Raw genomic sequence first — 12,718 nt, 5'->3', positions numbered from 1 at the left:
CCTTTGCCCTTTGAAAGTAGAATGTTTGTGAGCATTCTTTGATGTCACTTGGGAGGCACCTGCAGATGTTGGGCAGTATAGATGTACAAAGGGGGGCTTGCAACTAAATGTTGCAGTTCATCTCCTTTCGCAAAGGAGTGCTCACACTCAGTGTTCCAATAAACTAAGCATCCCACCTCAGCCTCCCATTCTATTTTCCTCTTTTCTTTTCATACTGTCACTCTAAATTCTGTGGTCATTGAACATGTTCTACTCTCGCTGCATTGTTGTTGTTTTCCAGTGGGTTTCCCCCAAAAGCTCTGGGGGCTTAAAAAAAATATTTTTGTTTGTATTTCTGCATCTCTCAAAGTTCCATCAAGCACGTGGTCTGGTTCGCCAGAAGCGGCTTAGTCATGCTGGCCACATGACCTAGAAGCTGTACGCCGGCTCCCTCGGCCAGTAAAGTGAGTTGAGCGCCGCAATCCCAGAGTCGGTCACAACTGGACTTAATGGTCAGGGGTCCCTTTACCTTTACCTTTACCTAAACCTAGTGGCCTTTGTTCATCTTCAGTCTACCAGAGTAGCTCAACATGTGAAGAGGTCTGAGCTGGTTGATCCAAGCTCAGACCGCATGGCTCTTACAAACCTTTTTGTGCTGGGGGAAGAGGGGACTATTTTGGAACTTTAAAGGGCATGTTTTAAAGGTCTACCAACCTATATTTCCACACTTCATTTTGCTTCATGTTTAGTGGTTTTAAATCTCTGCTGGGATTCTCTCACCGAAGACTACTTGCCCCAAACCTGGATCTTGGCATCCAGGAATTTCCCTTTTCATATATCATATTTTATTTCCTCGCCACTGACAGAAGGAACATAGATCTGCACAAGACCCTCTTTCCAGAAGGCCACTCATCTGATAGCCAAAATTATAAGCACATGGAAGCTATGGAAGAAAAAGGTCCAGGGGAGAGCAAGACAAGTCACCCTGTGACTTAAAAGTCACTCACTTTTAAGTGCCAGCAGGTGGCTCAAAGGAAGAAAGAGAAAGCAGGGAGAGATGGAGACCTGGATATGTCAAAACCAACTGACCCGGATGGGCTGTGGTGTTTGATGACCTCATATGGTGCAATCCTGCCTTTGCTTCATATCCACCATCCTGGCCATCAGGAGGAAAGCTAGCCCAGTGAGGATCTCGGTAGCCAAGGAAACCCAGGCAAAGGCCAGAGACCAGCCAAACTGGATGTTGATAATGTCCAGAAGGTTCTTCTTTCCCAGGAGGAGAATGGCTTCCCTGAAGCCTGCGGCAAAGTAGGTAATGTAGATGCTGAGCCCGGCCAGTGTGATGAGAGCTGAAAGAGAGACAAGCTGTGAAGCAGTCTGGTGAGGGGAACCTTTTCCAGTCTAGGGACCACATTCCATTCAGGGCAACTTTCTAGGGGTGGGTGGAGCTAGAGGCAAAAGCGGGTGGGGCAATGAAAGCATCTTTTACCTTTATACAAATAATAATAATAATAATAATTTATTTATACCCCATCCATCTGGCTGGGTTTCCCCAGCCACCCTGGGCAACTCCCAACAGAGTATTAAAAACATGATAAAACATCAAACATAAAAAACTTCCCTAAACGGGGTTGCCTTCAGATGTCTTCTAAAAGTCAGATAGTTGTTTATTTCCTTGACATCTGATAGGAGGGTGTTCCGTGGGCGGGGACCACTACCGAGAAGGCCCTCTGCCTGGTTCCCTGTAACCTCACTTCTCGCAGGAAGGGAACCGCCAGAAGGCCCTTGGCGCTGGAACTCAGTGTCAGGGCTGAATGATGGGGGTGGAGACGCTCCTTCAGGTATACAGGACCGAGGCCATTTAGGGCTTTAAAAGCCAGCACCAACACTTTGAATTGTGCTTAGAAACGAACTGGGAGCCAATGTAGGTCTTTCAGGACTGGTGTTATATGGTCTCTGCCTGCTATTTAAGAGTAAAGGGGAGTACTAGAATGAGGGTGGGCACTACCTTTTACCCAGAGCAGGCAGAGGGCTGGTCTCTGATCTCAGTGCTGCAGTGCTTGGTGCCGAGATTGGAGATCAAAGATCCATCCAACTGTCATTCAGCGATTCTATCTAGAGAACATCCAGAGGGATATTTTATCTGCCAATCAGGGAGATAAATCATTCTGCCTGCTCTTTAGATATTGCCCTCTAAAGAGCAGGCAGAGAGCTTTATCAGATCAAGAGATAAAATTTGGGGGCTGGCAAGTCTGTGACCTGTCAGGCCATATTCAGTCTGCAGGCCATGGGCTAGTCACCCATGGTGCATGGGGAAGGTGACATTGCCTTCAGCCTCTGTGGAATTAAGGACAGTCTAAAAGTGCAAGGAATTATTCCCCGCCCCCCCCCCCAAAAAAATCCATAGCAGCTCTGTGGCGTACCTCCAAAGAGAAAGAGGAGGCCAGTGAACACAAGGAGGAAGTAAGCCTGTGCGAGGATACTGATGAAGCCTGTCATTGCTCCAAAGATCAACAAGATGAGGCTAAGAGGTAGCAGGATCACAACTGCCCCATGCATATCTGGAGGGAAACAAAATCCATTGGTCACATTTGCCAAGTACTGTCCTTGCACATATGGCTATTGCCACGTTTTGCAAGGATCTTAAAGGACCTAATTTAAAAGAAACTTAGAGTGGTACCTCGGGTTACAAACGCTTCAGGTTACAAATGCTTCAGGTTACAGACTCCGCTAACCCAAAAATAGTACCTCAGATTAAGAATTTTGCTTCAGGATAAGAACAGAAATCGTGCGGCGGTGGCGCAGCGTCAGCGGGAGGCCCCATTACCTAAAGTGGTACCTCAGGTTAAGAACAGTTTCAGGTTAAGAACGGACCTCCGGAACGAATTAAGTTCTTAACCAGAGATACCACTGTACATGTAAACTAAGAATAAAGCTCAAGGTAAAGGACCCATGACAGTTCAGTCCAGTCACAAACGACTCTGGGGTTGCGGCACTCATCTCGCTTTACTGGCCATGGGAGCCGACGTTTGTCCGCAGACAGGTTTTCCGGGTCATGTGGCCAGCATGACTAAGCCACTTCTGGCAAAACCAGAGCAGTGCACGGAAACGTCGTTTACCTTCCTGCCGGAGCGGTACCTATTTATCTACTTGCACTTTGACGTGCTTTCGAACTGCTAGGTTGGCAGGAGCAGGGACCGAGCAATGGGAGCTCACCCCATCGCAGGGATTCGAACCACCGACCTTCCGATCGGCAAGCCCTAGGCTCAGTGGTTTACACCACAGCGCCATCCGCGTCCCAAACTAAGAATAGCTAGAGGAAATAGTTGCAGGGACACATTTGTTGGAGGCAGTAATCCTAATTGCTTATACAAATGTTTCAAACAACAAAATGAAAGTCCCTTTGGTGTACTCCAACATAAGGATTTGTTAATTGTTTGTTTTCTCTTTTTCATACTTTAAATACTGTATCTCAGCATTTATTTATTTTTTAAAATCTGAGGGATCTGCACTTAGATCTTTTCTGATTTTGTTCACTTGGTTACGGTCTAGATTTTCTAATGCCCTTTTCTCCATTGTTCTCATTTCAATGAGAAACCGCCTAATTTGCAGTTCAATAGCCTATATGCGAACCAAAGGGCAGCTCTCCTTCCAAATTCATGCTTCTCCAATTTTGCAATACAAAAAAAAATGTAATTGTTGGTCCAAACACCAAGAGAAACATGTTTATTAGGATAAATTTGAAGTAAAATGATAAAGAATTTTCATGAATTTTCCTCCTTAGCAAAGTTGCTGTGGAAATATGGAGAAATGAATTTAAGAGGGGAGAAATGAAAAACTGAAACTGACATATTTGTCTATCCCTGGTGGTAAGAGAACAATTTGTAAAGGAAAGACAAAATCCATCGGGGCTGGAGCCCCCCTATCCATACAAACGCCAGGCCACAATCCACCTGTCCATCTTTAAAGGTGTCATAAGATGCCTGGTTTTCATAAACATCATGGTGGCTGCAATCTGAGCTGCTCTTCCTTCCGAATAAACATGTTTTGGACGAGGGACTGGGTACCTTGTCTCCCAGCTGTGCTTGTTTGTGATTTGTTCTTTGCTGTAAGTGACCCTTCCTGCTCTTGCCTGTTTTCACCTTTCCTGTCTTTTTTGTCTTTTTCGTGTGCAGTGGGCTAATGGATAACTGGAAATTCCTCAGAGCCCTCTGGTGCCTCCTAGGAGCTACTGTTCGGTTGTTTGCTTTCTTCCTGTGCAATCAGCTTTCTGTGCTTCTCTGATGACCTTTCCTGCCAGCTATCTTGCCACCAGCTGAATAAACAGAGGGGTGTCGGAGTACTTTCCCTCTTTTGTCTTCTGCCCTGGGTGGCCTGAGCCTGGGCCTCAACTAAGCATGGGAGAGGCAATCAAATCAGTTTGTGTTTAAAGGTGGATCTATGTTTGGTTGTAGCCAACTCAGACCCCACCTGCAGCAGAACATCTAAAGCAGGCACCCCCAAACTGCGGCCCTCCAGATGTTTTGGCCTACAACTCCCATGATCCCTAGCTAAGAGGACCAGTGGTCACGGATGGTGGGAATTGTAGTCCAAAACATCTGGAGAGCCGAAGTTTGGGGATGCCTGATCTAAAGCTTCTCCCTTTCCCTGGCAAGGAGATGGAAGGAGCAAGGAATGAAAAAGGTGGGAAAAGATTTCAGGTATTTTGAGGGGAGGGGGAGGAAAGGCTTGCAGCTCTGAATTCAGGACTCTGCATGGTAAAGTGAGAAGCTGTGGGGGCTCAAGGGTTTTTGTGAAGGCCCCAGGCCTTTCCGTTGCAACTGGAGACTATGGTTATCACCCAGAAATGTTGGCAATGAACATGCTGGGTTTCAGTTAAGAAGACTAGATTCTGCCTTGCTGTTTGAAGAAAAAAAGAAGAAGAGTAGAAGAGCATATTTTCATCCTTGTAAGTGAGTGGCTGGATTCTGAGTTCCCCTTTGTTCCCCTTCAGTACCAATTGCCCGTGCACTGAAAACCTGACTTCCCTCTTAGTCTTTTAAAGCTACTATGGAAACCAATAAATAATAGAAACTCAAGAGTTGATAATGAATGCTGTTATACTAATTCACAGAACTGTTAGAGGTGCTTGCCTTAGTACACTGGTGCAACTGGCCAAAACAAGAGGTTCTGCTGTGATTTCCTCCCACCTATCGCTGTTTCCAGCTCTTCTGCAGGGGATGATGGAAAATGTGGCTTCCCATAACAATGGACAAATGATGCAAGAAAGAGACACTGCAGTGGGAAGCTTGCTCATGAACACATTTCATCTTATTGCAGCAGCAGCAGCAGCAGGCCCAGCTTAAGCATGAGGAGATTTTTGACTATCATATTAGAAGTGTGAACTTAGAGACCACAGCTGACTTCCAAACAGGGCTGGCTCTACGGCCAGGCTGAGTGGCGCAGGGCGCCACGGCGCCGGCACGCCGGGGGGGGGTGCCACGCAGCCACGCTTGCCCGCACGCCGACCACTCCGCCGCGCAGCAAGCCCGCCCGCACGCCCGTCGTGCAGTAGCGCCCTTGGCGACCACACTGCGTGCTGAGCCCGCACGCACACACGCCCGTCGCGCTGGAAAACGGGGCAGCGGGGGGGCGGCGGAGGGATCCGTCGCACCATGGCGCCAGGGCGCCAAAGGTGCTTAAGACGGCCCTGCTTCCAAACCTCATTTTCACATCATTATAGGAAGAGCTTGCAGCAATTACCATAAGCTGCAACTTAGTTCTTATATACGGTAGTTGCTTGCCTTTTTCATTTTCACATTTATTTTTGATTCTGGTAAGCATGTTAGTTATAGTCTTTTATATACTAATCTTTTATGCTTTTCCACATCTGTTTAATGCTCCTAACCCTTCTTTTAGATTCTTTTAGTCCTTTACAGTAGATAGACCTTCTGTTTTAATACTTTTTAGCTTTCCAAAACCTTTTACAAATTCTAAATGATTGAACCCCCACCCTACTTGTGCTGGTCTATGACTTTAATAAAGATTTGATTGATTGATTGATTGATTGATTGATTGACTGGTAAGCATGCTGACTTTTGCTCCTCGGTTCAAGAGATAGGCCTGAGTCCAAACAGACCCTGAATGTTGTGGCCCCATTCCTGGATGGTAAAATTAGGTGGAATATTTTGCTCATAAGAGTATAGGAAAACGCTCTGCAGCTAGGTTAGGCCAAAGCCTCTTGTAGTCCAGCATCGTGTTTTCACAATGGCATACAGATGCCCGTGGGAAGCAGGATCTCAGTGCAACAACATCACTCTCCCCACTTGTGATTCCCAGAAACTGGCATTTAGGTGCACAATGTCTCTGCCACTGAAGGCAGAAACCAGCCATCATGGCTAGCAGCCACGGATAGCCATATCCTGCATAACATTGTCTAATCTCTGGTAAAAGCCTCACTGCCTCATCTTGTAGAAGAAAATTACATAGTACATACACTATGTGAAGAAGTGTTTTCTTTTGTTCAGGGGTGTACCCAGGATCAAAACTGGGGGGGGGAGAGGAGGAAGGAAGGAGGGAGGGAAGGAAGGAAGGGGTGGGAGGGAGAGAGAGAGAAGGAAGGAAGGAAGGAAGGAAGAAGGAGAGAGAGAGAGAGAGAGAGAGAGAGAGAGAGAGAGAGAGAGAGAGAGAGAGAGAGAGAGAGAAGGGAGGAGGGAGGGAGAGAGGGAGAGAGGGAAAGGAAGGAAGAAAGAGGGGGGAAAGAAGGATGGAGCTCCAGTCCACCGTCCGCCCCCAGCTCAGGCTGCTTCTCCCCCCCCCCCACGTCCCTGTCGCTGGCTGCAGCCGCGGAGGGGGCGGAAACAGCCCGATTTCCATAACCCACAGCGACTTTTCTCCTTCAGTTTTCAGAGGGAAAAAGTGCGGGTTATGGTCCGTAAAATACGGCAAAAAAATTTTTTGCTTCTGGTGGGGCAGCTGCCCCCGCTGCCCCTCGCTGGATACGCCCATGCTTTTGTTTGTCTTGAATCTTAATTTTGGGGTGGGAGGGAATGCATGCCATTTTTTTTTCTCTCCAGATGCCCCATTCTGGGACATTACAAGTAAGGGGGATGGCAGCCCCCATAACTGGAAAGGGGTGGGTCCAGTCTGTCAATATTGCATGTGTACATCTGTAAGTGGGTGTATGGGGTGTTAGGGAAAAGGTCGTACCTCTGGTGGGGGACACGTTATGCTCCTTCTGGGGTAGTTTGTCCACCTTTGGTCCCCACCTTGCACTCAGTCCTCACCAGTGTCTCCTAGAAGCTGTCAGCATGCAACAGCAGTAACACCACATGAAATGCCTTCAACTGGCCAGCTAAACCAGGTGAGGGTAGCCAATGGATCTCAAACCCTCCCTTGCATGCAAAGACAGGCTCTGATGGATTGAGCGGACAAGACCGATTGTGGGTCCAGCGGTCAATAAGGTGTTTTCTGCACATGCTGTAGAGCAGGCATCCCCAAACTTCGGCCCTCCAGATGTTTTGGACTACAATTCCCATCAATCCCTGACCACTGGTTCTCTTAGCTAGGGATCATGGGAGTTGTAGGCCAAAACATCTGGAGGGCCACAGTTTGGGGATGGCTGCTGTAGAGGGAAGCGAGGGGCAGATGTGGCTCATCAACCTGGGAAGGTCTGGGAAGGTGGCCCATCTAGGAGAAGAAAAACTCTGATCCTAAACCTCTACTGCCTTGTGGGATATCTTTGGGAGAAGAAAGGGCTAAGGAATAAACCAAGCATCCCGAAACTGCGGCCCTCCAGATGTTTTGGCCTACAACTCCCGTGATCCCTAGCTAACAGGACCAGTGGTCGGGGAAGATGGGAATTGTAGTCCAAAACATCTGGAGGGCTGAAGTTTGGGGATGCCTGGAATAAACCCTACACAAATCCAGAGTGGAGTCCCTAAGGCAGTTGGGATAGCACCTTGTACACCTCCTTCCAGCAACTCCTGCAGCCAAGCTGGTACCAAATATATTGCTCTGCTTTCCTTTGAACCACATCAGCGAGGCCAAGAGGGGGGTATTGTCATCTGGTGTCAGGGACTGGGCAGAGGAGGATTAGTGGAGACCACCTTCCCATGCTGACCCTTCCGGGGAGGAGGAAGAGGAAGACAGTATAGATTTACAACAGGGGTTTGAGAGAGGTCACAGCTCAGAGGCAGATGAAGAGAAAAGCTGGGAAATCATGGGAGAGCCAGAGCAACACCCAGATGACTCGTCATTAGAAAGCATTCCAGACCCTCCATCTCCCAGAACCTAGCGAGCCTTAAAAGTAGGAGAACAAAAAAACTCAAAGGCATAGGCACGTAGCAGCACCCGTAGAGGAAATGATGAGAATGGCAAATGAGGAAGTGGGAGAGACGGGGAGGTGGAGATTCACTCGGGACAATGCCATTATCCAAGAGGCTAGGTTCTCTAGCCTCTCTCTGTAAAGATTGAAATAAAAAAGAACTGTAAGAAACTTTTCCTTATCTTTATACTTTCCTAGGCAACCAGCAGGAGCCGCTGACGGCATCCTGACATCTGGGCAGCCCAGGACCTCCATACACCTGCCCAGGCTTCAGCCCCACAGAGGTCAATTTTGGTGCTGCTAACACAGCAGTTTGACTTCACCCCAGAGACGCACTCCATTGTCTCTTGAGGCAGATGGATGCCAACAACAACAACAACAACATTTGTAAGTCCATTTCATCCTATTTCCACATTAATCTGGGATTTTTTAGGTACTGTTTTTTTATTTAAAGGCATATTCAGATATCACATGTATACAAATACTTGTTTTATATCAACATATGCATTTCCGAACACATTTTATCCTAAAATATGAATTTTGGTACATTTTTTAATGCCACTTACTTAAGAGTTGCTTGTGTGATGTGGTGATATTTGATATGTCAGGGTTAAAGGGGTTTACCAAATGGAAACAGGTCCTATTAACTGGAAGAGAAAGAAAAGAAAGGGGAAAGACCATGAAACATCTATTCAGAATTAAAATGGATAATTTCTTACTACAAATTTTCCATTTCACCACCATTGATTAATCAACCTGAAGGATCAAGTTGATTAATCTGGTTGCTAAACCAAGTAGAACATGCAGCTCCACTTCTTCTTGACACAACCTCCCAGCGCAGGACAGTTCTATGAGACTGGTCTTTACCAATTGTTTCACTGCAGCAGTCAAATTTCAAGATGGATTTCAACATGGATAGCATTTATGCCTTTCAAAACTCCACCCTGGGGGGCTTAGCCCCTTAATCCTAATCAGCACTAACTAATTTGCTAGCACTCATCCTTTATTTACCCATGTAGTGATCTGCAACCAGCAGGTTTAGAATAAGGACTCCTTCTGGGAGCGCCCTGTCTCTCCAATGCTTGTTTCCTTTCCTTTCACCTATAAAGAGTGTCAAGGTAGGGAAGTGGTTTGAGTTCTGGACTAGGACCTGCGATGCCAGGATTCAAATCTCCACCCAGCCATGCAACTCACTGGGTGATCTTGGGCCAGTCACTATCACTTAGCCTAATCTACTTCACAGGGGTGTTGTGATGATGATACCGAGTGGGGAGATCTATATACACCACCTTGAGCTCCTTGGAGGAAAGTTAGGATATGACTAAAGCATGGTTGGAATATAAAATAAGCCCATCCATCAGCCATGTGGTGGTATACCTTGCAAGACATTTGGTGGGATGGGGTCTGCCCAGCCAGCCAATTAAAAGAAGTGACTATTTATTCTATTTCCCTTTAGGAAGAGACTTTTCCCAAAGAGCCCAGCTTATGTCAATGGGCCATGGGTCAGAGGTAGATCACCTGCTTTGCAGAGCATCCCATGTTTAATCCCTTGCATCTCCAGGTAGACTCCCTGCTTGAAACCCTGGAGAGTCACTGCCAGTCAGTGTTAACAGTACTGAGCTCTAGTTGGACCAATGGTCTGACTCACTCTAAGGGCACTTTGCTGTGCTCCTAACCATTTCCCACCAAAGCTCAAGAGGAAACCAAGGGTTACTTACCTTGGCATGTCCTCCAGAGCCCTGAATGGGAGCTCAGGCTGTCTGTGCGGTTGATGAGCTTCTGCAGCTTAGAAGCATCAATAAGGTACCAAAAGTCAGTGCTGATAGCCACCACCAGGAAGCTGAAACTGACCACGCCAGCCAAGGCTGCCAAGAGGGAGACGCCGTTCAGTGTGACTTTCATGGCAATGTTCTTCTGGCTGCCACCTGCTGCCTTGGTCCTAAGACTGAAAGAACTGAACCACTGTTTTCATCCCTTGATCACAAGCTGGTCCTCTGGAATGATTCTCTGGGTGCCCAACAAATGAATTGCAGTCCAAACGGCGGTAATAACAGCCTGGTGGTCAAGAAAATCCATACATAATTAATTAAACCCTGCCTCCAATCTGTCCCTCGCTCCCTTTATTTATTCTGTCTTTTCCTCCCAGCATGGAAAGTCATAGCCAGTTGGTTCCCGCTTTTGAATAAGAGATACTTATGACAGTCGTTGCCACCCCCCCTTCTTTGCACTTCACCCAATCACCCTTCAAACGAGTAAACAACACAGCGCATGGTTGAAGAAGCCCGCTCTAGCCCATCAAAGTACCAAATGGCTTCTTGTTCAGGCAATAATTATCCAACAGCTTTTTTCTACTGAATACAAGAAAGGAGGAGGAGAAGGACGTCAGAGATCAGCACCACAGACAGTGCCCAGGGAGCAATGCGTAAATACAGCTCTTTTAAGCTGCAGGGAGGTTGCAAGAAAGAATTTGCAACGTGGGAATAGGGTGACCTGCAAAGAGATGGTCAGGGCATATCCACACATGATCTCCAAAGGACTCTCCCTTGCACTTCTTGGGTGTATAATTAGATGTTAGAGCCTGGAAAGATCAATCTGTACTTTTCATTTTTAAAAAAAGTCTCTCTCTGATGCTCCCCATCCCATCTTAATGGCATTCCAAAATGTGCACATTATTATGTTATGTCAAAGACTTAAAGGCATCTTCAGTGCCATGTGTGAAAAGTCATTCTGTACTTTGCTGTTCTTCAGGTCTACAGCTTAGATATTATTGCTTGTACCCCTAACAATGTATGGGTTGTAACTCCGTGATAGTGCACAGATTGTGTCAGTGCAGGAGGTTGCATGCCAACTTACATCTCCACTGAGAAGTGCCTTGCATGGCCATGGTGTGAGAGCCTGGAGAGGCACAATCAGCTCAACCAGAATAAACTGGTCAGGAGACTGAGGTAGATGTATTAATGGGTTGATTCAATATGAGGAAGTTGTATAAGTTCACTTGATGGGAGCAACACACATGAAACCATACAGGGGTTGTAACAAGGGAGTCACAGTTTTGTTTAAAGTCCAAAACAACTTAGCCTCATACAGACCAGAGCAGGCTGTTACAAAGCAGCTCTGAACCATCCTGGCTGCTGTTTTGAACCCAAGGTTCAAGGCAATCCTGGCTGCCTGTTTGGATAGGTTGCTGCTGCATTTATGGCATAAAAAGCAACTCTGCTGTGCCTCCAAAAGCAACTCTGGTTAAGTGCAAAGACCATGGGTTCTCACACCACTCAGAGATTCAGGCAGCCTGTAACAATAGGTTTTCTCAAAAGAACTCAAAGCATTATTGTTTTTTTTATATATATATAAAGCATTTTATTAAGTTTTCCAAATAAGCACATTAAAAACAGTAAACAAAACAAACATTCAAAAACAAATACAACACACACATTTATCTTTTTAGCAATTCTTTCCAAATTTCTCCTTCCCAATGCTCTGCCGAGCTTGACTTCCCTCCCTCCCCTCATTTGGTTTTCTATTCAGTTCTTATCTCGCAGTCCCTTTGTTCCATCCATTTAAAGTCAATTCGTAGGATTTATTTCAGTCCTGCAAGTGTCTTTAAACTTCTACAGTTCTTTTCCATATAGTCCACAAATTTACTCCAGTCTTTTTGGAACCTTGTTTTCCCCTGGTTCCGGATCCTGCTAGTCAGTCTCGCTAATTCTGCATAGTCTATCATTTTTATCTGCCACTCTTCAATCTCATTATTGTTGTTGTTTTCAATCACTTGCTTATTCAAAAAACTGAAGCACTTGTCGTGAGAGAAGATGGTACCAAATAGCTAATTTCAATTTTTTGTACCATCACTGGCACTCAGAACCAGCCCTATCATTGGGCAAAGTGAGGCAACTGCCTTAGGCAGTGGATGCTGGGAGGCAGCAGTGGCTGGACCCTTTTCTTGTAGTAGGCAGTGGTTGCTGGTGCCCACTGGGACACATAGGGTAGAAGGCAGGGAGCTCAAGAGTAGGATTAGCAGCTGGGGATACTGCCTCTGACAGTGGAGGTAAGACATAGGGTTCACAACCATGAGCAGGCTGAGGCTTGACCATTGTGTGCTTCAACACAAGCAGATCACAATAGCTGCTACTGAGATCAATTGGCTTACCATCCAAGTTCTCTGACGCAGCTGAGTGGTGAGTCAGGTGCTTGATGGCACGTCTAATCAGCCTTTAAGACATTCATGATGTCTTCAGCAGGGACTGTTTCAACCTGTGCTTGTGAAACATAAGTCAGAGCAAGACCTGAAGTCAGAACAGGATTTGCTGCACATATGCCTTCTCTGATAACCAGACACCCCTACAAATCCCTCATGGCCAGAGAGTTAAGGGCAGTGAACAGAGCTTCAGGATGAAACCACATCTTACATTATGCTTCTTAACATGGGATATCACA

At 46.4% G+C, this 12,718-nt stretch overlaps 1 protein-coding gene across 3 annotated transcripts; it reads right to left on the bottom strand.

Annotated features, from left to right (window-relative positions):
- Positions 1 to 1,095: 1,095 nt before the first annotated feature.
- TMEM114 (transmembrane protein 114) lies at positions 1,096 to 10,186 on the bottom strand. 3 transcript variants are annotated; one of them, XM_035132308.1, is made up of 5 exons: positions 10,003 to 10,186; positions 8,847 to 8,931; positions 7,214 to 7,239; positions 2,403 to 2,540; positions 1,096 to 1,328 (listed from the first exon to the last, which is right to left on the bottom strand). In XM_035132308.1, exons 1-5 carry the CDS (start codon positions 10,184 to 10,186, stop codon positions 1,096 to 1,098), a joined length of 666 nt encoding a protein of 221 aa, XP_034988199.1. The 3 variants fall into 3 exon arrangements, with proteins under 3 accessions (XP_034988199.1, XP_034988198.1, XP_034988200.1); XM_035132307.1 differs by lacking the exon at positions 7,214 to 7,239 and having other exon boundaries at positions 8,851 to 8,931; XM_035132309.1 differs by lacking the exons at positions 7,214 to 7,239; positions 8,847 to 8,931.
- Positions 10,187 to 12,718: the final 2,532 nt, after the last annotated feature.

The sequence above is a fragment of the Zootoca vivipara genome, chromosome 14, assembly GCF_963506605.1.
Source record: "Zootoca vivipara chromosome 14, rZooViv1.1, whole genome shotgun sequence".
Lineage (NCBI taxonomy): Eukaryota > Metazoa > Chordata > Lepidosauria > Squamata > Lacertidae > Zootoca > Zootoca vivipara.
Note: the sequence above shows the minus strand (reverse complement) of the source record. Positions and strands in the feature narration are given on the sequence as shown.

What these genes read in the sequence shown, in the direction of transcription:
- TMEM114 (XM_035132308.1), bottom strand. Translation starts at nt 10,186, where the DNA reads ATGAAAGTCACACTGAACGGCGTCTCCCTCTTGGCAGCCTTGGCTGGC. An exon ending in GCTCTGGAGGACATGCCAAG is followed by an intron (nt 8,932 to 10,002) that starts GTAAGTAACCCT and finishes TTTCTCTTCCAG; the next exon opens with TTAATAGGACCTGTTTCCAT. An exon ending in GTGCAAGGTGGGGACCAAAG is followed by an intron (nt 2,541 to 7,213) that starts GTGGACAAACTA and finishes GTTTCCCTCCAG; the next exon opens with ATATGCATGGGGCAGTTGTG.